The sequence below is a fragment of the Candoia aspera genome, chromosome 2 (assembly GCF_035149785.1).
Source record: "Candoia aspera isolate rCanAsp1 chromosome 2, rCanAsp1.hap2, whole genome shotgun sequence".
NCBI classification, from domain to species: domain Eukaryota; kingdom Metazoa; phylum Chordata; class Lepidosauria; order Squamata; family Boidae; genus Candoia; species Candoia aspera.
The window spans coordinates 152942301-152969097 of record NC_086154.1 but is presented as its reverse complement, the minus strand read 5'-3'; the positions used below and the strand labels follow the sequence as shown (position 1 = coordinate 152969097).

At 42.0% G+C, this 26797-nt stretch overlaps 2 protein-coding genes across 2 annotated transcripts; one reads left to right on the top strand and one right to left on the bottom strand.

Annotated features, from left to right (window-relative positions):
- Positions 1–5474: 5474 nt before the first annotated feature.
- Positions 5475–8449, top strand: LOC134490129 (uncharacterized). Its single transcript, XM_063293009.1, has 3 exons — positions 5475–7190; positions 8086–8210; positions 8431–8449. The coding sequence occupies exons 1-3, from the start codon at positions 5547–5549 to the stop codon at positions 8447–8449; spliced, it is 1788 nt and encodes a 595-aa protein (XP_063149079.1). The 5' UTR covers positions 5475–5546.
- Positions 8450–19375: 10926 nt separating this feature from the next.
- On the bottom strand, positions 19376–20164 carry NANOS3 (nanos C2HC-type zinc finger 3). The gene has a single exon (XM_063293008.1). The coding sequence runs from the start codon at positions 19964–19966 to the stop codon at positions 19376–19378; it is 591 nt and encodes a 196-aa protein (XP_063149078.1). The 5' UTR covers positions 19967–20164.
- Positions 20165–26797: the final 6633 nt, after the last annotated feature.

Here is a 26797-nt window from a genome sequence, read left to right as displayed (position 1 = left end):
TTTAAATAATAAAAAATAGTTAAAAATTGGAAAGGTCAAGACTGGGTTAGGGAATATCAGGAAAACAGCCCGAGCACCTCTAAAACAATTTTATCTTCAACGTATTTTATGGACCACAAGACTAATCTACCTCACTGTGGAGTGTCCTTAAAGTGTTTGAGAAGGGTTCAGCAATGCTCAGCAATTCCTGAAAACATACTATTCTAACACCAAACAACCTGGCAATTACTACATTGAAGAAACAAACAACAGGTTAAATAGTCTTTTGTGCTTTGGTTTTTACAAAATTCACCCTCCTATCAGTTCATACCTTAGTAAAATGTATCTGTATTTGGAAAACGACTGTTGAATCATCCATTTAATATATCAGATAGCTAAAATTTTGCCCTATCAATCAACTTTACTATTGAAGAACAAGTTGGGAATATCCTATTTCCTATTCTTCCTGATAACGTTTTTAATTCAATAACTTGGATATTCTGGTATTTATGCAATGCACTGCTTCATAATTTCTATTTCAGTATTTTTGTAGCTGTAAAACAATGATAGATTAATTCCTTTCTGCTAAAGTAGGTAAAGGATTAAAAGGACACTCCCATATAAATGCTTGTAATTGTTTATAAACAATTGGTTCGCTCAACATGACAGAACCTAATTTTCATTACACATACATACCCCTAAAATACAACCAATAATGGATATGATAGACTCAAAATAACTCTCAAGTTTATCATATTGGAACGGGAGCAGTAAGGTTTTAAACTACATTTATTCCCAATAGAAACAATAGAAGAAATTATGATACTTTTGCTATTTACATATCATGATTTGGGAGAAGCCATTACAATATCACAAAGTGGTGTACAAGGTTTGAAACTGAATTTGACACAAATGGTTTATCATTCCTAATCAATTTTATGGATGGTGAAACTGGATAGATTATTTTCTGTAATGGGAGGCGATAGTCTACAGCAGTGTTTCTCAACCTTAGGAACTTTAAGATGTGTGGACTTCAACCCCCAGAATTTCCCAGCCAGCCCAGGTTCTTAAAATTCCCAAGGTTGAGAAACACCGGTCTACAGTAATTCCTCCTCATAATAAACTTTCTTAGTGAAAAAGTCCAGTGGAAGGAGCTCCCTCACAATTTTCTTCTTTGGGATTTAACTGAAGAATGGAAAACGAGGGAAGCTGCAGACCTCGGGAGGCTGGATATTCACTGATACATGCAGCTTTGGACAACTGGTAACTAAAAAAGTACCAAAACACCCTGCCACTTTCTATTTATGGTAATTCTCTCAAGTTTCTTTCCCTTTGAACTAATTTATAATGCAGATGCTCTTTAATCAAGCTAAGGGGGCAAATACAGAATTTCTGTGACTGCAATATATTTAATCACATATGCAATACAAATAAAATAAATAAAATAAAATAGGATGTGAACATAGGAAGAACAGATGTGTTCTTGCTTCTTCGCAACTGCCAAGTATAAAGTTCATTCACAGGAAGGGAGCCAATTGTAGGAAGCTTCTTTTGGACAGATTTAAATTAGTAATTTGTTTCTAAATCTGAATTTGTTTTTTCTTTCCAGCTCTGCCAAGGCAGTTAAGGCTTGTTCTGAGTGGAAAGAGCTAGATTATACTAAGATTGTACTACCTTCTTCTCAAGTAAGTATACTCGAATTTCAATGCAAAAGCGACATCATGGTATATAGTTCACTGTACAATTGCAGTTCATGTTGTCTTTTTTACCTGGAGGTTATCTCCTTCCAAAGCTTACAGGTAGTCCTTGCTTAAAGACCATTTGTTCAGCAACCATTCAAAGTTAAGATGGTGCCTAACAAATGGTAGTTACGACCTGTCCTTGAAGTTATAACCATTGCAGCGTCCCCACGGTCATGTGATTAAAATTTGGCACTGGTAGCCCACCTGCATTTACAACTGCAGCATTTGCCGTATTTTTTTTTATTACTGCCCATCTCCCCCACTCGGGGGACCCTGGGTGGTTGACAATAAAACTGTCTAAAATACAATAAAATCAGAATAATATCAGTAAATATACATATAAAATATAATAAAATCCAAGTGATGGCAGATCTAATTCCACCCAAAGGGGACCAGATCTAATTCCCACCCCAGTCCCGGCAGGACTACGGAACCAACCAGCCCCAAGAGTGGCTCTTCCTCTCCCCACTCCAGGCATGGTGACAAAACCAGGTCTTCAGCTGTTTCCTGAAGTCCAGAAGAGAGGAGGCCAACCTGACTTCTGGGGGAAGGATGTTCCAAAGGGCGGGAGCTGCTGCAGAGAAGGCCTGCCTCCTGGACCCCGCCAGATGGAATTCTCTTGCAGACAGGGGGTCCATAGCATGCCCTCTCTGCATGACCGGGTGGGACGGGTTGATGTAACGGAGATGAGACGGTCCCATAGGTAACCTGGACCCATGTCCTATAGGCTTTAAAGGTGATAACCAACACCTTGAATTGGATCTGGAAGCAAACTGGCACCCAATGCAGCTCGCGGAGCAAGGGAGTAATATGTGCTGATCTTGAGGCACCAAAAACTGCCCCTGTGGCTGCATTTTGGACCAGCTGTAGCTTCTGGATACTCTTCAAGGGTAGCCCCATGTAGAGCACATTACAGTAGTCTATATGGGAGATGACCAGGGCATGAGTGACCGTTCGAAGGGCCTCTCGCTCCAGGAAGGGGCGTAACTGATGCACAACACGAAGTTGCGCAAAGGCCCTCCTGGCCACGACTGCCACCTGCTCTTTGAGCAGGAGTCGTGAGTCCAAGAGGACCCTCAAGTTATGCACTGGGTCTGTCTGGGTCAGTGCAACCTCATCTAGAACCAAAGATGGCAAATTCCTAGGAGCCAAGGGGCCATTAACCCACAGCCACTCCATCTTACCAGGGTTCAGCTGAAGCCTGTTGTTCCCCATCCAGACCCCTACAGCCCCCAGGCACCTGGAAAGGGCAGTCACAGCATCACTTTACTTCCCCTGGGATGGAGATGTATAGTTGAGTATCATCAGCATATTGATGATACCTATGGAGATGGATGATTTCACCCATCGGTTTCATGTAGATGTTAAAAAGGAGAGGGGAGAGTATCAATCCCTGTGGCACCCCACAAGGAGGGGCCGTGGGGCCGATCTCTCCTCCCCTATTAACACCAACTGGGACTGGCCCTGGAGGAAGGAGGTGAACCAGCGCAACACTACGACACCCACCCCCAACTCCCTGAGCCACCCCAAAAGGATACCATGGTCGATGGTATCGAAAGCCGCTGAGAGGTCAGGGAGAGCAAGAATGGATGCACTGCCTCCATCCCACTTCATGCACTTCAACCTCCCCCTGCCTATCTTCTCCCCCATCTCTGCCCTTTTGGCCGCCCTGCATTCCTCTGTGGCCTACCCCTGCTGCCCTCTGCCGCCCCAGCTGATTTTCGCCATCCTCTTCTTCCCACTGCTGATGAGGTGCACCCAGCCGAGGCAGCTGCTGGCCCTTTGCAAGGTCACCTATTTTCCCCCCATCTCTGCCCTTTTGGCTGCCGTGCACTCTGCCCCCCACCACCTCCAGCTGACCTTTGCTGTCTTCTTCTTCCTGCTGGGAGTTCTATAGCAGTGGTTTGCTGATGACACCTGGTGTCAGAGGAAGGATGCTTCTCAAGTTTTTCTTGAATTGTAAATCCTTGAGCACCACATATATTCTATTTACTCTGGTGGTATCTCTTGAGGGAGCAGCACAGCTGGACTCAATAACTACTGTTGGAAGAGCAGGTGGAGGCCATCGCCAGGAGGCCCTTTGTCCAGGTCCAGCTGATATACCAGTTGCGGACCTTGAGCGGGAAGACTTTGCTACAGTGATCTCATCATTGCACATTACCACTACTGCAACACCCTCTAAATGGGGCTACCTTTTAAGACCACTCAAAAGCTGCTATTGGTCCAGAATGCAGTGGCCTGTGTTGTCAGGTGCTCAGTGGTATGGCCATACAACACCAATTCTGCAGACTCCTAGGCTTGCTGTTAGTAGCTTTCCAGGTATAATTCAAAGTGCTGTTTTGGATACCTCAGAGATCACCTCCTCCAATTGGATTTGCCACATCTGAGGCATCTCTACCAGAATAAATGGCTGATAATGCCCCATTCCTGGGAAGGTGAGGTCCAAGACCCCCAGGTGTTTCTCTTGGATAGACCCGGTCTTCTGAAATGGCTTCCCCTTAGAAGTGAGGTTGGTCCCATTAATAGCCTTTTGGAAGCTAGTTAAAGGCATCTGGGTGAAATGTGAGATTGTCAGGGTTGGGTTACATTATTTTAATGTCAATTCAACTTTTTATTTATTTATTTATTATTCAGATTTTGCTACTGCCCATCTCCCCCAAAAGAGGGACTCTTTTTCACTTCCTCTGTACTCTGGAGGGTGAGAATGGAGAGGAACCATTAATAGCATGGGAACTGGCCCAGTGAGGTATAGGGGGAAGGGAAGAAAAGCAAAAATTGTTTCTCTTTCTGCCAGAAAAACCTTCTCCTGGATCACTGAACCAAGCTAACTGGTTTTTCAATGCTGTATTTTTTTTAGTTTTACTGCTAAGCAAAATCTTCATGCATACAGAGCAGTTTTATTGGGCCAAAATGAATACTTCGTTTAATTTTAAAAGTTGTTGAGGGAGTAAGTAAGATATATGACTGTCTCATTCTTGGCTATAGGGTGGGAAGTTGGTACCAACATTTACAAAGTCAAAAAACCCATTGATTAAAAGACAGGAAAGAAATTTTGAGGAAACTACAACAATTTGGACAAAAGAGGTATGAACCTGGTATTAGCAACAAAGTTTCTGCTTCTTGACAGTATAATGAAATCAATACTTGCCATCAGTAAAAAAAAGTCCTTGTGGTTGGATGAAAAAGAAGTATTTCAAAAGTAATAAAAATATAACTAAGAACTTTTTCTGCAGTTCTGTGCAATCATTTATTTGTGCAATAATGAAGCTTTGTAGATGCATTGCTGAAGCTAGTTCACATTGAGCATAACATGAAAATATTTTTATTTAAAGGGCTTTTTATGATTAATTTTAATCGGAATACAGCATGATTTTATGTATTTGATTTTGATGCCTCCTGACTCCAACTGTCTCTGGGTAGCTCACAAAATAAGGAACATGCAAACAATGAGTGAATAGGAATACAATAAAAATTAATCCAGAAAAGATTTTTAAAGACTTCGTTATAGTACTTTTTATGTTGTTTGCTTATATGTTGAATTTGTGTTTAATGTTTTTATTTTTTTCACAGTTACTGTAAGAAAACCTGGAAGTGGTAACAGTAAGGGGCAAAATAGAAATACTGGATAATTAAACAAAAACATTTTTTATGAGGTTAGAGAAAAAATATTCAGAAAATGCTAAATATTTGCATTGTTTTTTTTATCTACTCACCTTTTTTTTACCTCTTTCTTTTAAGGGTCAACACATGGATCAAAATGTATCTTGTACAGCAGTAAATACTGTTCAGAACCCAATTACATCTGCAGAATCATCAGTGACAAAAATGGAGAGTGGTAGAGATCATATAATCCCTCATTGTGAGAAAATAAATGAAAGACTACATATAAAAATGCAAGATAAATATGGGATTAGAAAAATAAACAATAATGATGCCACATCAGGATTATCTGATTCTCAAGGAGGAATAGGGATTGAACCCAATTCACAAGCAAGCAGCTATGAAAAAGAAGTGTCGCAAAAGCAGGTTTCCTTTTTTCCATGCGCATCAAGTAATAATGATGTGAATGATTCTGAAAAGAGAGCTCTCCCTATGGAGCCACTTAAAAGCCAACTGGTTAAGCAGATGAACGTAGACATGTTGCCAGAAGATAGGATTACTGACCATATTAAAAGTACTCAACCTGAAGAAGAGTGTCTGGATAGTTCAGACACAAACATGCAGCAAAATAAATCTAGGCAGGTTATCTTGAAAGCAGGCAAAACAGACGACCCCAACTGGACTAGATATGGAAACAGGAAAGATTCAAGTTCTCCTGAGGGCATGGACAACCAAACCCAAAGGGCGACCAGCATGATTCAGCTTCCAGCTATAACAGATATATTAATTCCTACATCAGGAAAACTGAACAGTTCTTTGTGTACAGCTAGTGCAGGTCAACAGAGAGATGCTGATGCCAAAGAAATAGAGAGCGTTCCAGATAAAAGTGGAAAAGCTGAAGAACAAAATGACAATTGTGCATGTAGCAGTATTGAAATTCCTGAATCTGGAGCCTCATGTTATAAATCCATACTTACTAAAAAGGCCACTGATCAGCAGAACCTGGAGACCAACGGCAAACCTGTAGAGAAAGGCATTAGAAGCACAGATGCAGTAGAAAACACTCCTTGCAGAAGAGAGGCAATTCTGGAAGAGCAAGCTAACAGCAAAGACCAAAGTATTTCTGGGAAAGACTTTCCATATGTTCAGCCTGTACATCCTTATTTAGAAAAGGAAGTAGATCAGTCTGAACCGACTTGTGCCCAGATCATTTTAAAAGGCAGCCTGATTTCCCCACAGTCTGAGGAGGATGTTCTGTCCGAAAGCAAAAATATCTCAGGGGAAGACACTGTTTGCAGAAAGGACTCAACTGAACCAAACTCAACTGAGCCAAATGTTCCTACTCTGCTGATCCCAAACCAGAAGACAATTTGTTCTGAACATTTGGTGTCTAATATGCAGCGATCAGAATTCAACAGAAACAATCTGATTACAGACAGTATTATGGAAGCATTGTCAAGCAGAAGTGTTGCTGAGAAAACAGTGGTCAAGGTTTCCAAGGCAGAAACAAAACCAAGAGAAAAGTCCTTCTTTTCCAGTGACATCTATATGGCGAATGAAGAATCGGCCCAGTGTGAAAGAAGCAAGAGCAAACCTGACCAGGTGGAAAGCAGTCTTTTCTCTGCAGAGATTCCTCCACCAGAGGTGTTGGGCGACCCCAGTAAGGAAGCGAATGCTCTGTCAAAAGTCCAGGGGTCTTTTGTTGCATGTGGGACAGATTCCAGCATCGGTGCACCAAGTGGTCTTGACATGGTAGCTCAAGCATATTCTCTTTGCCCAGATTCCTTTTCTCTGGATCTGGAATGTCTGCCTGACACTCAATTAGAGTGCATCTTGGAAAGCCACAGCCTTGAATTTCTGTCACAGAAAGTAAGCTGACTACTATGACTAAAATTTTAAAAAGTGCTATTAATCGCTATTCAACCGAACAGACGAGGCCTTGCGATTTGATTAATGCTATTAATAGTACTGAGGTCCTCCACAGTTAACAGTCAATCTCATACTGATTTGGGAAGAAATGTACTATATACAGTATTGTAACTTAGATTCTTGTTATTTAAGAACTAAAATGGTCTTTGAGGCTGAATCCTTAAAGCAGGGGATATCATTTATAAACTGCAGTAGTTTCATTAAAACTAAGGTGCAATTTTTTCAGCATTTAATATAAATTTGAATACTCGTTAAACGTTAAAAAGCGCTGCAGTTAATTGCTGAGATCATAAGTCAAACCAAGTCCCAGTTTTCATTTAGTTTCTCAGTTAATTACTCCAAACTTCCCTTCCAGCATAGGGTGCATTAAAAAAAAAAGCCTTTTTCCCTCTTACTGTGTAAAGGGATCTGAAAATGACCTTGAAGATGGTGGGGAGATGCTGCCTACTGAACTGGGTAACAGGCGGTACGGTGGCGGGAGATTTGTACTTTCAGACTTGCAAGATTGATGTCAGCCTCCCGAGTAGACCAGTTGCGGGCTCCTCCCTCTTTTATCTTATCGCTCCCTAGGCAGCAAGCATCCCCCGCTTCCAAGGTCATCCTCTGAAATGTGAACCACAAAATTTATCCTCTTGCCATACAACACATCCCTCCCAAACAGCTTAACCTCACATCAAATCTCAATGAGATGGATTGCTAGCATACTTGCTTTGAATTTTTCCCTTTAACCCTATAATCAGAATTATAGATTTAACAAAATGAAAACAGCACCCTCACCTCTAAGTAAATCCTTTATTACGTACACCCTTGTACTCCTGCATTTCTTTCCTTTCAGACATGTGTTCTGAATGATTTACAGTCATGTTCCAAGGACATAAGTAATCAGTACACTACAAGAAATCAAGGAAAAAATAAAACACTACCCCCTGATTCTACTAGAATGCATGCAAATAACGCTAGGTAGGTATGTGAATTTCCTAATGTGTTCTTACTTTGCATTTCAGATGGCCTAATTAGGCTCATCTTGTTTCAAGAGCAAAGGACTGCATTTTGTGTGTATTTGTTTACACACACACAGATGTATGCATCTGTGTATGTACAGTATGTTCACCCACAGCATGTGTACACACTTTTTTTTTTTTTTTGCTAAAATTCCATTTTTATTTACCCCTTTTCTCAGGCTTGTATCAGACTGTTAAAGAAAAAAAGCAATAAAAACAAATTGCAGAATTAAAATGCTTATTCTAGAAAGGATGTCTACGCTGAGTGTAAAGTAAATTGTTTTAGCTCAGCAGGGTGCTAGTGAATATAAAGGGGAAGGAGAGGACTGTTTTGTACTAATCATAAGATCAAATATGGGGAATAGGAAAGCCTAATTCTGACATGCAAATACATAAAAACAATGTTTGGTAGCTTTGTGCTGCTGCTTTGTCCCATGCCAGGCATTTGTGGACAAGAACAGAAAGTTTTGTGTGTAAGGTATCTAAGATTTGGTGGTAAAAGCACTTTGCTAAAAATGTACTTAACATGAAAGTATACTTTAAAATGTACTTAAAACTTGAATTGTTTTGAAAAGTGTGATGCCTGATAGTCACTTAACATTTGAAGGTATTTTTAATATTGGAAAACCACTGATATGTCACTGATCAGATGCCCTAATTCTTCTATCATATTATTATTTTTAAAAAATCAGAGAGGAAATGGAGAAGATTTGTGATCCATCCAAACAGGAAGATGCAACAGATGTTGTTTATGGACTAATTAAAGAACTGTCTAATCTCAAGTAAGAACATATTTCTTTGTTATAAAACACATGAAGCTCTTTAATAGACGGAAAGCGTTAAATGTAACAGGCAGCCACCTTCATAATGTCCATAGCAATTGCATCACTTCTACACCAGCCAAATTATGGTTACAGAAGAGTGGGCAGCATTTTTCCTAAGGGCTACATTCTCTTGAGGCAATGTATTGAAGGCCAGTGGTGGATGGGGCTGGACTAGTGGATCAGCCACTGATTTCACCCCCCCCCCCCCGCCTGCTTTCTCAGTGCTTTTCCCTCTTCTTTTTTTTTATAGCCCCATTACAGCCTCTATGTATCAAGTGCCATAGTAGGGAGAGGTCCTTTAACCAAAGCTTCTGAATTTTATCACTTTCAGACATCTTTGAAATTAGCCTGACAACCACATGAAATTATGCCAAGGGCCACAGGTTATGACCACAGGTTTTCCATTCTTGGTACAGGTATTCTTTGCTTACGACTGCCTCATTTAGTGACCATTCAAAGTTATGATGGTGTATAAATAACAGCTTTGCAACCAATCCTTGCATTTATGACCACTGCAGCATCCTGTGATCACATGATCACCATTTGTGTGCTTCCTAACTGGCTTGCAACAAGCACAGTTAATGGAGAACGCGGAAGTAAAATCTCATGTCTCAAGCACATGATGTCTTCCTTAACAGCCATGGTGCTTAGCGACAGACTTGCTGGTCCCAACTGTCATCGTTAAGCAAGGACTACCTGTACAGAGCAATAATTGCAGTTTTTCAGCAGTCAGCATGCAACGTTATATCAGCAGGACTGTGAACATGTGATTAGGTTTTAGCTCCATTCACAATTTTGGACATTTTATCAATAAAACTAGTCCTCGCTGAATGATTTTTCAGTGACCGTTCAAAGTTATCGTGACACTAAATGAATGGTACGTACGTCTGGTCCCTGAAGCTATGGCTGTTGCAGTGCCCCACAGTCACGTGATCAAAATTCAGGCGCGTGGCAGCCTGCCCACACTTACAACTGCAGGGATGCTTCAACTCTCCCCACATCTCTGCCCTTTTGGCCGCCCCGCACAGCAGCACTCCTCGGTGGGAGCGCTGGGGCTGAAGTAGAGGCCTGGGGCCTTCAGCAGTCTCACCCAACTGCCACGGCTCCCGGGCCTCTACTTCAGCCCCAGTGCTGCTGCTGAGGAGTGCTGCCTCAAGTCCATGCTGTGGCCAGCCACTGCCACCATCCTGCGCTCCACAGGCCCTGCCACGCCCAGCTGACCTATGCTGGCTTCCTCCCACTGCTGATGAGGTGCACCTGGCCTGGCCCAATGTGAGGCAGCTGCTGGCCACGCCAGGCCTTCTCGAGGCCACTCGCCCCGTTCTCCAAACAGCACATGCCATTCTCGCAATGCTTCAGAAGGCTTCTGAGGCCTCCTGAAACTTTACAAGAAGGCCACATCCACTGTTCTTCAAACAGCTCGCTGAGGAGTGCTGCTGTGCAGGCGGCCAAAAGGGCAGAGACGGGGGGCAGATGGGTGGGTGGGGTTGAAGAAGAGGCAGTCCCTTACCTTACCTGGCTTGTGGCTATGAGGGGCCAAGCCAGGAACAGCTTGGCTTGGGGTGGGCCCTCACCTAATGACCGGTGAGACGATGATAACAGGGACTGCCAGGAAGCCATGTGGTCACATGATGCTGCACTTTACATTGCTTAGCAACAGAAATTATGGTCCCAATTACCATTGTAACTCGAGGACTACCTGTAGTTATCGCAGATTAAACCTGCCATTCATAAGATTGAACTTCCTACTCAAAAGATCACCAGACAAATCAGTAGAGCTAAACTAATTCCCAGGGAAGACCTATTAAAAACCAGAGTGCAAAAACAGAATAACATAACACCACTGGTTGTCACTTATAACTTGGAGCTCAAGCCACTGAAACATACAACACATACTGGACAATGACATTGCACTTTCTCAGGCACTGGGTGGCAGGTCCATAATGGTATAGAGACAGCCACCAAACCTGGAGCGAGCTCTCAGAAATAACAACAGGAAATGATACCGGCATGAGAATCAGACCCCACAACGAACGTATCCCCACTCTGCCCCCACATTTACACCAAAGCACCAGCACAAGCCCACACAACTTCACATACAAGATTAGAGGTTCCTTTACATTTCTTCCTTATGCCAGCAGTGCCCTTCTGGATTCCACATTGGAAAAACAGAGCAGCTTTTGAGCAAATAATTAATGGACACAAGTTTGACTCAAAACAAGGATAAAGTAATACCAGAAGATTTCAGTCTTCCAGGACATTTCAATAGAGACTTCAAAGTAGTTGTTTTGGAACAAAGAAACTTTACTAGCCCAATCCAGCAAGAGGTGATTAAAGCCACATACATTAAAAGGTTTTGGGCTGTCTCAGAAGGTCTCAGCAAACACAGTGGGTTTTTAAAACAGTAGAATTGCTAATTGATAAGGTACAGGGACTTGCAAATTGTCTCACATGTTACCTACATCTGCAAAATCACCCTTCCCCCATCTCAGTTTAAATCTTACATTCCGTTCATCTGATGAAATGAGCCTTAGTTCACAAAAGCTCATGCCTTTTACTAAAATTAGTTAGTCTGAAAAGGTGTCAGCAGACTCTTCCTCATTTATATCAAAGGTGGTTTCTACTGTGTTTCCAATGTTTGAACATTACTAATATGTTTAAGATATTCCTCGGTGAGACTAAATGCCCACTAATCGTAATAGTATAACCAATGGCAATAGGTAAATGGAATCATAAGATCAGACAGACAGTATTTTGATAAATTTCATTCCCTCTGTCTAAAAGTAGAGGAAAGTACAACCCCACCCCAAAATAAACAAGCAACTGTAGCGCCTTCCCACCACAGAAAATCAAAAGCATTTGGAAGATTATTTTGTGTAGAAAAAAGTCAACTAAAGAGTTATTCCATAACATAAAAGAAGCACAGTTAGTATTTAGAAATTAACTATCACTGGATTCAAGACTATTACAAATGCATCTTCACTTTTCATTCAACTAACATGAAGCTTACCAAAATAGAAGTTAACTATATGGATGTCTATCTGCTTTTTCTTTTCTTTTCAAAGGATGAAATTGGTTAGGAATTTATATAGTTTTGTGGAGAAAGACACGTTCATGGAGTGCTGGCCTATGAACTACTAATCGTAGTCAGTTAAATGGAACTTTGAATTCCAGACTCTGCTTCTTTGTTACGTTTGCACAACAATGAGAATGCCTTGTCTGTTTACCTTCTTTTTAGCCGGTTGATCATGAGTACACACCGAGATCTGGATTCCCTCAAGAGATTGAAGTCTCGGAGAAACAAACAACATGGGAAGCTCCTGTCGCACAGCACAAACAATATGACAAGTATGGTTTGTGCAGTGAAAAAGAAGAGAGAACTATAACATGTAGATTCTGTTATTCCCCTCAATATTTGTAAGAATGTTTGCTCTGCTGCTGTTTGGCACAGTTTTCTTTAGCTATGTCAGCCTAGCAGGGGTCATGTATTTGTTTTTCAACTGACAGTTACTCTTCATTTCAACAAACTGGATTAACAAAGAATACATTTTACCTTTCCTTCAGCAACTAGCTGGTTACCTCAGCTGTGAGAAGAATTCAAACCAAAGTCCTGAAATAATAAAACCTTCCCACTGCTCTCCCATCTCTTAAGATGCAGCATTATCTGGGTGTGAACTCTCTGCCACAATTTCGTCATGCAGAAGGGTAGCATCTCTGTTGCTTTTTAAATAAAAACCAAACATTGTCAGTCACATTTCAAAATATGGCAAATAATTGTGTGTAACATTCTGGTTTAACTATTTAATAGTTTATAAATAAGTTAGATAAGCCTTGATTCCATCCAAATGTATTAGCTTTGCAATTGCCATAATTACATATCAAAATGTGAATTACAAGAAATCTAGACAGTACAAGATCAAGGAAGGCCAAGCTGAATTCACTTCGTTGGAGGTGGAGGGAAATCAGAATGCTTTATTTGGGCACAAGTTAAACAAAGTGGAGCACTTTTAAATAATAATGATTACAAGGCCAGAGATAAACACAAATCTAGATGTTTCCAACTGAAACAATTACTCTTTAAATGCACAACTTAGCCAATTGTGATGCTTCATTTTGTTTATTTTGCAGCATTTCTTTGCTTCCTGCACAAATCTTTTTGTGTAAGATTTACTTAAGGTTTTTTTTTGGGGGGGGGAAATTCCATTGCATAGGATTTACTTAAGTATTTTTGGGTATTAAGTATTTCCATTCCATGGAAAAACAATGCCTACTTTTCTTATTCTGGATTTAAAGAAAAATATTCTTTAAATATTTTTATGTATGGTATTCATACAACAACAAATAATAAATATACAAAGTAAAAACCAAAAAAATGGTTAACAAGAATAACTTGTAAAACAAGCATACATTAAAACCTGAAACAATTATAAACAGAAAACATTAAATAATGAATATAAAGAACTTTAAACAACAACTGAATGAAGGCATTTAGACTTAGGATATCATATAAAATTTGTCTTGCAACTCAACCAAATAATTGCAACAAAACATGAAAGCAGGTGGAGGAAAAACAAGGATTTCTTGATGTCAGCTGTGCTGATGCTGGGAGAATTAATTATCAGAGGTGTCTGTGATGTATTGCTTCTATCAGATCTGTTAGCTAGCCATTTCTGTATCTCTCTCCAAGTTGCTTATGAACTGATTTCTGGGCATCAGTGACTACACATGAGTGATTAGTCCCACAGCCTCTCCACTCTTCAGAAAAGTGCTATTATGATACCTGAAAGAAATAATATACACACCACTTTAATTTCAATTACGTTTTCTTCACCCAGAAAGAAGCATAATTAATTCTGGTTAACAGGCACAGATTTAACTCAAGCCTAGTCCTCGAGATGAGCAAATGAGGCAATATGTTTCTGGACTATACACAGCAGGTTGCGACTCGTATGATTAAATGCTCTGTTTAAAGGCAGTCCAAAGAAATATGCACGATGCAAAAGGACTCTGCATTTGGGAGTTTTGAGAAAATGACATGGGGTCTTCCCTTCACAAAACAAGATCAACATAAACAGTCATAAAACAACGACAAATTTAATACAGTGCAAAAAGTAATTTCCCTAAGATTCTAGTTGTGTAGCAAAGATGAGGGGGCCCTAAGCCTATAAACTGCCAGTCTTAAGATGGGACTTAAGAGTTGTTTTCATAAATATTCACCTTTTCTCACCCCAGGGCACAGAAAACCTGCTTTGCCTAGCACTGACCTAATTACCTCAAGTGCACACTTCTTTTTCAGGATCACCCCCATTAAGTAAGCACACATCCAAATCCCACACAGAAATTTCTTCCCATCAGTTCCTTGCTTCACAGCCCTCTCTAATGACCACACTCCTGGTTGCATTGTCTGCCTAAAGAGCTACAAAGACAACAGCAGACTTTTAAAGTCTCAACCATACTTATTAGAGAAGTTTGTTTTGGGGTTACAAATCACCAAAAAAATAATGTTGGCAAATCAATGCTGCCCTTTGAAAGCGGCTACCCTGTAGCCTGGGCAATACACGTAATTTACCTCCAAGTGTATCCTCACAATAACCTTGCAAAGTAATTAGTCCGAGAGATAGTGACTGGGGCCATTGATCCAGTCCACTGATCCCCTTTGTTGAATTGCTGAGTGTAGGTTTGAACCTAGACCTCCCCAACCTAAACCAATGGCTTCCATGGCATCAGTTTAGCAACACAAAAATATGGTCTATGTGAATTTTTATAAAATGATGTACTGTTGGTATGTGACTCCAGAAGATTGCCTAGAATGTATAAAGGTACTTCAAATTTATGTTGGAAATGTGGACAACACAAAGGGTCATTTTATCATGCCTGGTGGACTTGTAAAAAAGCCATAAAATTTTGGGTTCAAATATACACAATGATAAAAGAATTCCAGAGATTCAACTAAAATTTTCTTGTTGGAATTAAAGGATAGTCAGTTAGAAAAGAGCCATGGAAGATTATTTTTATATATGATTACTGCTGCAAGACTATTATATGCACAAAAATGGAAAGACTCTGAAATACGCACAACAGAGGAATGGTTGGTGAAGATGGCAGAACTAACAGAAATTAACTTGTTTGACTAGAGAAGGATCAACAACTACATTTATTATTGACTGGAAACCCCTTATGCACTTTTTGCTGAAAAAACAGAAAAATGAACTTGTGATTTACGAGTTTGAAGATTAGAAAAGGTAGCTTATGGAAAGAAGGAAATTATGATGTGACCTTAGGGAGAGAGGGCAACATATAAATGTATCTATAACCTCTGTCAAGAAAATTGAAAGCCACTTGTTTACAATCTTTCCCCTTCCTTCCTTCCTTCCTTCCTTCCTTCCTTCCTTCCTTCCTTCCTTCCTTCCTTCCTTCCTTCCTTCCTTCCTCTCACTATTCTCACTAATTCACTAATTTTCTTTATTCTCTTTATTTTCTCTTATGGCTTTTACTTTGTTAAAAATTTCTTTAATAAAATTATATAGTCCTATATAGTTTTTCCTCAAGAACTCAATGGGACTGTGGAAGACAACACTGAAAGTCAACTCAAGACAGCTTGCACAAGTGGCCATCAAGTTGGCATATACCAAGGTGACGCACTGTCCTCACTGCTGTTCTGCATAGGCTTGAACCCCCTCAGCCAGATAATCACAAGGACTGGATACGGATACAAGTTCAAGAGTGGAACTACCATCAGCCACCTCCTCTACATGGATGACATCAAGCTATATGCCAGGAGTGAACGAGACGTTGACTTGCTGATCCACCTGACACGGATCTACAATGAGGACATTGGGATGTCATTTGGACTAGAGATGTGTGGCTGGATGGTAGTAAAGAGAGGGAAGGTAGTTAAGACTGATGGGGGCCACACAGCAGACATACAGACCAGCTACAAGTACCTTGGTATCCCACAGTCATATGGGAATCATGAGGAGGAGGCAAGGAAGACAGCAACTCCAAGTACCACCAAAGGATAAGACAGGTCCTGAAGAGCCAGCTCAATGGGAAGAACAAGATCCATGCCATCAACACATATGCCCTGCCAGTCATCAGATACCCTGCTGGTATAGGGAGCTGGCCAAAGGAGGACATGGAGGCTGCTGATGTGAAGATCTGGAAGCTCCTCACAACGTACAGAGGCTTCCACTCTAAGTCCAACACCCAGAGACTGTATACCAGGTGGAAAGTGGAAGGGTGGGGTCTGGTGAGCGTCCAAGCCACTGTCCTGGATGAGACCCAGAGCATTCAGGAATACATCAGTAAGATGGCCCCTAAAGATGAGCTGTTGAGAGAATGCCTGAGGCAGCAGCAGACATGGAAGGAAGATCAAGCAGAGGAAATGCCATGGCAAGACAAGACCCTGCATGGGATGTACCATCAACAGATAGCTAAGGTGGCTAACATTGGGAAATCCTACCAGTGGCTGGAAAGGGCTGGACCAAAAGATAGCACTGAGGCACTGATTATAGCAACACAAGAACAGGCACTAAGCTCCAGATCCATAGAAGCAGCGGTCTACCAGACTAGACAGGACCCGATGCAGGTAGCAACAGCATACACTGAACAGAAGAACTAAGTAGCTGGCATTCTGTACAGGAACATCTGCACAATGTATGGGCTAGACCCTCCCAAGTCCAGATGGGAGATTCCACAGAATGTTGTGGAAAATAATAGGGCTAAGATCTTGTGGACTTCCAGATCCAGAAAGACAGGCAAGTACTGGCCAATCAACCAGACATCGTGGCAGTAGACAAAGATCAGAAGACAGTGGTGGTGATAGATGTGCGCTGCCAAGGGACAGCAACCTCAGGAAGAAGGAGTAGGAGAAGTACCAGGGCCTGAAAGAAGAACTACGAGAGGATGTGAAAGGTGAAGGCCAAAGTGGTCGCAGAGGTGGTAGGAGCACTCAGGGCTGTGACTCCTAAGCTGGGAGAGTGGCTCCAACAGATCCCAGGGACAACATCAGAGCTCTCTGTCCAGAAGAGTACAATGCTAGGAACAGCTAAGATACTATGCAGAACCCTTAAACTCCCAGGCCTCTGGTAGAGGACCCAAAGTTGAGGAAGACTCATTCATTCATTCATTTTCTATCCCACCTTTATTATTTTTATAAATACCTCAAAGTGGCGAACATACCTAATACTCCTTTCTCCTCCTATTTTCCCCACAACAACCACCCTGTGAGGTGAGTTGGGCTGAGAGAGAGTGACTGGCCCAAGGTCACCCAGCCGGCTGTCATGCCTAAGGCTGGACTAGAACTCTGAGACTCCTGGTTTCTAGCCCATTGCCTTAACCACTAGACCAAACTGGCTCATACCACCCATAGGGGTGAGAAGGGAATTTTTTTATATAATTGTCATGCTTTATGTGACAATTGCATTTGTTCTGACCCACTAGACAGATGCTCAACTAATGAAATTCAACCATGCATTCAGGAGACTGCACTATACATCCAACAAGATCAACAGACAAATCAATAGAGCCAGATCAATTACTTGGGAGGACCCATTAAAAGACAGACCACAAAAACAGTACAACAGAACACCATTGAACATCTCCAGCTCACAGCCCAAGACACTCAAATGCATTACTAATAAGCTACAACCCACACTGAACAATGACACTGCACTGTCGCAGGCACTTGTCATGACATTCATACTTGCATACAGACAACCACTCAACCTGAAGAAGATTCTCACAAGTAACAAGAAATAACAGGACAATGATACCACCACAGGAACCAGGCAGCAACAAACCCAGATAACCCCTTGCCCCGACATTGACACCAACACTACCATGGATCTCAACAGCATTCTGCACAGAGCTAGAGGCAACTTCACACACTCTTTCTCTAATGGGATCTGTCAGCAATGCTATTCTGGGTCCTACATGGACACAAATTTGACATCAGGACTAAAAACAAGGACAAAGTAACAACAGAACATTTTAACCTTCCAGGATGTTCCATTACACATCTCAGAGGAACAGTCCTGGAACAAAGTGCCTTTTCCAACACAGTGGAGTGATGAGATAGTCTAAAACCTCTTGATGAGAGCTCAACTATCTCAGAAGGCCTGGAGAAACACAATGGGCTTTTAACCCATTACAGTGATTAACTGATAAGGTGCTTGTAATCTGCCTCACATGGAAACTTCATCTGCATAACTACCCTGTCTTCCTCTTCATTTCCCCCTCAGCTCATCCCAATGTATTTAAATCTTACAACAGTTAAGCTATTCCACGCACCTGATGAAATGAGCTGCAGCTCACAAAAGATTTTGCTTTATAATAAAAATACTTAAGAGGTGTTACCAGAAACTTATTGACAAGTGGGAACTATTGCATCTCTTTTAATTGTGCCTGACTTGGTAGTCACCAACATTTCTCCTTCCACCTTAATGTGGTGATTATCACGTCACATTCCCTTCTTGTTTTTCTGGATCAAATCATAGACTTATTTACTAGGCAGTATGTCCTACCAAAATAAGTAGAATTTCTCTCTCAATAAAAACTCCAGATGTTAGCATCCTATCATGTGTACTGTGAAGTGTATCTCATAGCTCTTGGTCTCCTGGTGAAAAATATGAAGGACTTTGGGAAGCATAGGTTTCCCAAAGTAACTTTTTTAAAACTTCAAACAGTTAAATACTTAGTATTTTTGTATGTGCAGATCAGAATAAGAAATACAGGCTCCTCTATGGGATAAAAAACATAGGCCCTGCATATAGTTGGGATACAATCCAAAATTCTGCAACATGTTGCTAACTAGATCTCAGATCCTCCCCCCATCCCCCCCCGCAAATCAATAATATATTTTTCCGCTCAGAAATTCAAATTTCCTCTCCCTGCTGGGCCTGTACTAATCATGTATTGGGAATCCGACAATTAATTCGGTCAGGTCCAATTTGTTGAACATGCTACTGTTATTCGTTCCACGTATTACCTTAAGCCAAAACCCAGGATCATCTTTTGGGTAACCAGCCGCAATTGGAGGGGACGCTGTAAAATGGGCAGCCCGCAGAAGCCAGTCATGGACACAGCACGGCAATGTGGCTTGTCTTTTGCGCCAGGCAGAGACTCCTGGATTTCTAAATGAAGTGTCTATAAGCCTGGAGTCGGCCCGTCCCTGCGCGGAGTTGAGGGTTTTGGGATGGGATGGGAAGACGGCATTAAAAATACCACCCAGAGGTAAAATAGGCAAAGGAAATCGGCCGATATCTAGGTCCTTCCTGTAGTTACAAGGAATCCCCGGTACTCACCAACTGATTATAGCCGCTGCCGATGCGTTTCGGTTGCCTTCAGATCTGGGATGGGGGGAAAACGATTTTTTAATATATAAAGTATATATTGAAGGGAAAGCAACACCGGCTCGTTTTCTCGGCGACTTGCCTTTTTTTTTCCTCTTCCCAGCAGAGTTCCTGATGCATGTCGTGTAGACGGACATGTAACCCTTCTTGGTTAAAGGGCAGAATTTCCTCGTGTGGGCGAAGTCCTCCGACGCTCCGCACTGAGGACACGTGTATTTTCTCAAAATAGGGCACTGCACGCGGCCGGCCTCGTCCTTCAGCCGATGCGAGGCGTAGATGTACCGCGACTCTCCGTTCTGCTTGCAGAAAGAGCAGCCGAGCCTATCTGGCCTCCGCGGGTCCAGGGGAGCCTCGCCCACCGGCGGACGCCGCGGGGGAAGTTGGTGCTGCTGCCGCCGCTGGTGCTGCTGCTGCTCCGGCGGGAATTCCGCCCCCTGCAGGCCGGGCTCTTCTTCGGAGCGGCTGCACCGGCTCATCCCTTCCACCAGCTTCGCCAACTGGAAGTAATCCTTCCAGAGCTGGAAACCTGCAGGACTCATCTCTGCCCACTGGGCCTCCCCGCCCGGACGTCCGCGGGTTTAAACTCGGGAGACCCTCGGGCTTCCCAGGAGGAGCCAATGGCCTTCTCAGCAGCAGCCGGTCGCCACCCCCAACAATTGCTTGGAGCCGGAAAGTCTGATTTCGGAGAGAAAAAAGCAAGGGGAAGGGGAGGGGGGAGGTCGGACTTCGAAAGAAATTCTTCAGCTGCCTGGCCAAGAGCCTCCGCGCAAAGGAAGGCGAACGGGGAGGCTTTATATCAGTTCAGCGACGGCTACAGGATGCTGGAAGACCCTATAAGTCACCGGGGAGGAAGGGCCTTCGTCGCAGGGCGAGTTCGAGGGCGCACGAGGTTCTTTTTCAGGTGTGTGTTAAAAGTGGATTCCATCCTTCGAAAACAAGTACCATCAGTTTAGCCCAAAAGGTGATTAAAAAAAAATCCTTCCATCTGAAGAACTGCTTGCTTCTAAAGTTCCTGTCCACCTTCTATTGGAATGCTGCAATGTCATTTTATTTATTTTTATTTATTTATTGCTCACATTTATATGGCTGCCCATGTCACACAAGGCGACTCTGGTGGCATACAACAATGAGGTAAAAACAGTGAATAAAAACAATCATTATAAAAAGATAAAATGATTATTAAAAGAATATTGTCACAAAATTATACAATCACTATAAAATATACCAACCCCGTGTTATTAATTGTGTTGTACAGGCACACTCACACCCAGAGAGCAGGGTTATGTTTTTGTAAGCTCTCTAAAGATGGCTTTTTTCTATCTTTAGAGCAGAAGTTTTTAAAATAGAATACTTAATTATTATTTTTTTTGGCTAATTCATTGGCATAGCAAGTGGAGATTTTCCAGACTGTACATGAATACTGTATTGCTAGAGCCAGTTTGGTGCAGTGGTTAAGGCACCAGGCTAGAGACGGTGAGTTCTGCTCCTGCCTTGGGCACAAAGCCGGCTGGGGGACCTTGGGCCAGTCACTCCCTCTCAGCCCTGGGAAGAAGACAAGGGCAAATCTCTTTTGAAAACCTTGCCAAGAAAATTGCAGGGACTTGTCCAGGCAGTCTCTGAGAATCAGACATGATTGAATGGGTTAAAAAACCAAACTGTATTGCTAATCACTATCATATTTGGGCTGCAAAAGTCCAGAGGACCACTAGTGAGCAGTAAAGAGTTTGTTTTCTGTATCTCATTACTTGCTCCCCTTTTAAGGGCAGTTGGCTTGATTCTGTCTTCATGCCTGCTACCGATTCATCTTTGCAACAACGATAACAGGTAGTAATAGTAAAAGGGGTGATTTGTGTGATTGAAACCCTGAGCCTTTTCAGTCACAGGGGGCTTTAAACCACTATCATATACTTGGGCTTAGGCCTGAGAGCATTAAGGGAAATACATTGTGGACTGCTTGCAGGAGGTGGGCCTTCTCTGCAGCGGCTCCCGCCCTTTGGAAGATTCTCCCCCTGGAGGTGAGGCAGGCCCCATCTCTCCTGGCCTTCCGGAAGAACCTAAGACCTGGCTTTGCCACCTTGCTTGGGGCAGGAAAGGGACTAGTGACTCTTGGGGATGGCTGGCGCCTTAGAGTGCTCCTCGCATATAGACAAACTGAATTAGATCTGTTGCTGCCATCTGGATTTTATTTTTTATTTTATATGCATATTGTGTATTTGTATCTATATTTTATACATTATTTATGGTATTATTGTTTTTAACTTTTTGCCTTAATTTTAAACTGCCCAGAGTTTAAAATTCTGGGGGGAAATGGGGGGGGGGCAAAATTTGAGAAATAAATAAATAGTCAAAAGTAACAGTGTGGTATGTTTCTGTATCTGACAGTAAGCAGAATCTAGTCTATTTCTGGCAAGGAAACATACTTTTTTTTGTAAATATACAGCTATATTTGTAAATACACCCTTCATGTAAAACTTTAGGCACACACACACACATACACATATACATCATGTATAAATTGCAGTGAATCCTTAAGTGAACAGAAACCAACACAACCTCTGCATGATACAAAGTTAAACACCACATTCCAATTGATGCAGGGCTACTTTTTTTCGTTTTTTACTTTAAAGTTGTTTAAAAGACCCCCAAAAGATGATTGACTTGTTAGGGCTAGTTAGCCAGGGAAGACAGTTCTACAGCTGGACAAATAAATACTCTGATCCTTCTAACCTGCCTGGTTAGAGGAGGGCTGTTCTGTATATCTTATTTGTAAGGCTAGATATTAGCTTTTGTTGTTGTTTATTCATTTAGTCGCTTCCGACTCTTCGTGACTTCATGGACCAGCCCACGCCAGAGCTTCCTGTCGGTCGTCAACACCCCCAGCTCCCCCAGGGACGAGTCCGTCACCTCTAGAATATCATCCATCCACCTTGCCCTTGGTCGGCCCCTCTTCCTTTTACCCTCCACTCTCCCTAGCATCAGCATCTTCTCCAGGGTGTCTTGTCTTCTCATTGTGTGGCCAAAGTATTTCAGTTTTGCCTTTAATACCATTCCCTCCAGTGAGCAGTCTGGCTTTATTTCCTGGAGGATGGACTGGTTTGATCTTCTTGCAGTCCAAGGCACTCTCAGAATTTTCCTCCAACACCACAGTTCCAAAGCATCGATCTTCCTTCGCTCAGCCTTCCTTATGGTCCAGCTCTCGCAGCCATATGTTACTACGGGGAACACCATTGCTTTAACTATGTGGACCTTTGTTGTCAGTGTGATGTCTCTGCTCTTAACTATTTTATCGAGATTTGTCTTTGCTCTTCTCCCAAGGATTAAGCGTCTTCTGATTTCCTGACTGCAGTCAGCATCTGCAGTAATCTTTGCACCTAGAAATACAAAGTCTTTCACTGCTTCTACATTTTCTCCCTCTATTTGCCAGTTATCAATCAAGCTGGTTGCCATAATCTTGGTTTTTTTGAGGTTTAGCTGCAAGCCAGCTTTTGCACTTTCTTCTTTCACCTTCATCATAAGGCTCCTCAGTTCCTCTTCGCTTTCAGCCATCAAAGTGGTATCATCTGCATATCTGAGATTGTTAATGTTTCTTCCAGCGATTTTAACTCCAGCCTTGGATTCCTCCAGCCCAGCTTGTCACATGATGTGTTCTGCGTACAAGTTGAATAGGTAGGGTGAGAGTATACAGCCCTGCCATACTCCTTTCCCAATCTTAAACCAGTCCGTTGTTCCGTGGTCTGTTCTTACTGTTGCTACTTGGTCGTTATAGAGATTCCTCAGGAGGCAGACAAGATGACTTGGTATCCCCATACCACTAAGAACTTGCCACAATTTGTTATGGTCCACACAGTCAAAGGCTTTAGAATAGTCAATAAAACAGAAATAGATGTTTTTCTGAAACTCCCTGGCCTTTTCCATTATCCAGTGGATATTGGCAATTTGGTCCCTAGTTCCTCTGCCTTTTCTAAACCCAGCTTGTACATCTGGCAATTCTCGCTCCATGAATTGCTGAAGTCTACCTTGCAGGATCTTGAGCATTACCTTACTGGCTTGTGAAATGAGTGCCACTGTTTGATAGTCTGAACATTCTTTAGTGTTTCCCTTTTTTTGGTATGGGGATATAAGTTGATTTTTTCCAGTCTGATGGCCATTCTTGTGTTTTCCAAATTTGCTGGCATATAGCATGCATTACCTTGACAGCATCATCTTGCCAGATTTTGAACAGTTCAGCTGGGATGCCGTCGTCTCCTGCTGCCTTGTTATTAGCAATGCTTCTTAAGGCCCATTCAACCTCACTCTTCAGGATGTCTGGCTCTAGCTCACTGACCACGCCGTCAAAGCTATCCCCGATATTGTTATCCTTCCTATACAGGTCTTCTGTATATTCTTGCCACCTTTTCTTGATCTCTTCTTCTTCTGTTAGGTCCTTGCCATCTTTGTTTTTGATCATACCCATTTTTGCCTGGAATTTACCTCCAATGTTTCTAATTTTCTGGAAGAGGTCTCTTGTCCTTCCTATTCTATTGTCTTCTTCCACTTCCACGCATTGCTTGTTTAAAAGTAATTCCTTATCTCTTCTGGCTGACCTCTGGAATTTTGCATTTAATTGGGCATATCTCCCCCTATCACTGTTGCCTTTTGCTTTCCTTCTTTCTTGGGCTACTTCTAGTGTCTCAGCAGACAGCCATTTTGCCTTCTTGGTTTTCTCTTTCTTTGGGATGTATTTTGTTGCCACCTCCTGAACAATGTTGCGAACTTCTGTCCATAGTTCTTCCGGGACCCTATCTACTAAGTCCAGTCCCTTAAATCAATTCTTCACCTCCACTGCATATTCCTGAGGAATATTAGTGAGCTCATATCTAGCTGATCTGTGGGTCTTCCCTAATCTCTTTAGTCTGATCCTAAATTGTGCAAGAAGAAGTTCGTGATCTGAACTACAGTCAGCTCCAGGTCTTGTTTTTACCGACTGTATAGATGTCCGCCACCTTTGGCTGCAAAGGATGTAGTCAATCTGGTTTCGGTGTTGTCCATCTGGGGAAGTCCATGTATAAAGCCGTCTCTTAGGTTGTTGGAACAGAGTGTTTGTTATGCAGAGTGAGTTGTCTTGGCAAAATTCTATCAGCCTATGTCCTGCTTCGTTTTGTTCTCCCAGGCCATGCTTACCTGTAATTCCGGGTGTCATTTGACTGCCCACCTTAGCATTCCAGTCTCCCGTGATGAAAATAACATCTCTTTTAGGTGTGTTTCTTCAGCATCTGTGGATGGGGCGTATATTTGGATCACTGTGATGTTAGATGGCTTGCCCTGAATTCGAATTGAGATCATTCTATCGTTTTTTGGATTGTATCCAAGCACTGCTTTAGCCACTTTACGATTAATTATGAAGGCTACTCCATTTCTTCTGTGGTCCTCGTCCACAGTAGTAGATCTAGTGGTCATTTGATGTGAAGTGGCCCATTCCAGTCCATTTCAGTTCACTGACACCCAGAATGTCTATCTTTAATCTTGACATCTCACCAATAACCACATCCAATTTGTCCTGGCTCATAGATCTTACATTCCAGGTTCCAATGGTGTGTTGATCCTTAGAACATTGGATTCGCCGTTCGCCACCAGCACCGTTGGCCGCTAGCCGTCCTTTCGGCTTTGAGCTAGCTGCGTCATCACGTCTGGGGCTAGTTGAACTCATCCTCTGTTCCTCCCCAGTAGCATTTTGACCATCTTCCAACCTGGGGGTCTCATCTTCCGATGGTATACCGACATATCTCTGGTTGTACTGATCCATTTAGTTTTCACGGCAAGAATACTGGTGTGGGTTGCCATTACCTACCCCAGGGATCGCATTTAGTCTGACCTCTCTGTCATGACCTTCCCGTCTTGGGTGGCCCTTCACGGTTTAGCTCATGGCATCATTGAGGTGCTCAAGCTCTAGGCTTTTATTATTGTATAGCATGATTTTCACTAAGATTGTAAATATATTATGGCATTCATTGATTTTCTTCCTTTTATGTAGTTTTAACTGATGTTTTGGTTTAATATAGAGTAAGAGATTGATTATGGAAACTTTGTATATCCTTGCTGTTAAAAGTCAGAAGCCACATCTTCCTGTAAATTTTACGAAAAAAAATTTCTCTTGTGTTTCTGCACTTTTTTAGTTTTTCTTCTTTTTTCTTCTTATTGTTTTTATTGTAGTTTTTATTCTTTCTTTGAAACCGAATAAAATTTACTATAAAAAACAAAGTAAATATCTTAATTGATAAAAGACTAGAATATTCTTTATTTTGACCTCTAATATACACTCAGCAATGATGTCAAATGTCAGGTGCATCATGATGTCATCGTGCAAAGGATGCAAATTAGCACATGGGCCATGACATTGACAAAAGTCTTTGCTGTGACCAAAACTATAACTGAATATACAGTAATCAGGCACAGTTTTAAAAAATAGTATTTGGTAGGCACTCTGTTTTATCGGCTTAGGGCAGTGTTCCTCAGAGAGTGGAGTCATCAGAAAGCGCCTTGCTTGCACCTCCTTTTCATGCAGGCTTACCCATCTGATGTCAGAACGTGATGAATGCAAACCGTAGACCAGTATGAAGCAGGAGTGTTCTTACTTGCTTGCCTTTCAGAGGACCTCCATGCCAAGCTCTGACCATCTGACCTGAAGCTTTTTCTGCAAAGGGGACTACAGTAGGACAGAGGGGAAGAGAGTGGGGCTGTGAGGCTGCAGTGGGAAGGATTTACAAGCACCAAGTGTGAGGCTGGAAGGGAAAGAAAAGGGCTGAGATGATTCTACCAGTGCAGCTGCCCTGGACGGACCAGCCTTTTGTAAGCCACAGCATTTCAAAAACAGTTTAAAAGAAACAAAGAGACACCCTTTTGTCCCCTCCTCTTTTTTGACTTTGGTGAATGAAAGTGGCTGGTCTCAAAATGAAACTTAGATTTCAGGAATTATGCAAAGGGAATCAAGTTAATCTTTCCCATTTAAATATGGTTTTAAATTGTACCGGTGTCCTTTTTTGCTTCTTTCCAATTAGATGGTCTGATTTTATAACGCTTTTAAACTTCTATCACTGTTTTACTAGATAGAAAAATTAAAATGTAATTATGAAGATTAAGTGGTATGTGCATTTCTTGTGCAGCTAATGAAATCATTAGTTTGATTCATGGATGGGTGTCACCTAGAGTTGTTTTATCATCCTAGGGGGTCATGGGATTGCAGCATTTGAGAAGCCCTGGCCGGTGGGTTCTTCCTGTGGGAATTCAGTATCTCTCAGTAACTATACTAGAGTCAGACAGGACTAGATGGAAGACACCCCTGTTCCTCCTCTCCAACTTCACATGGATTCCACTAAATGAATGGGATTTATATA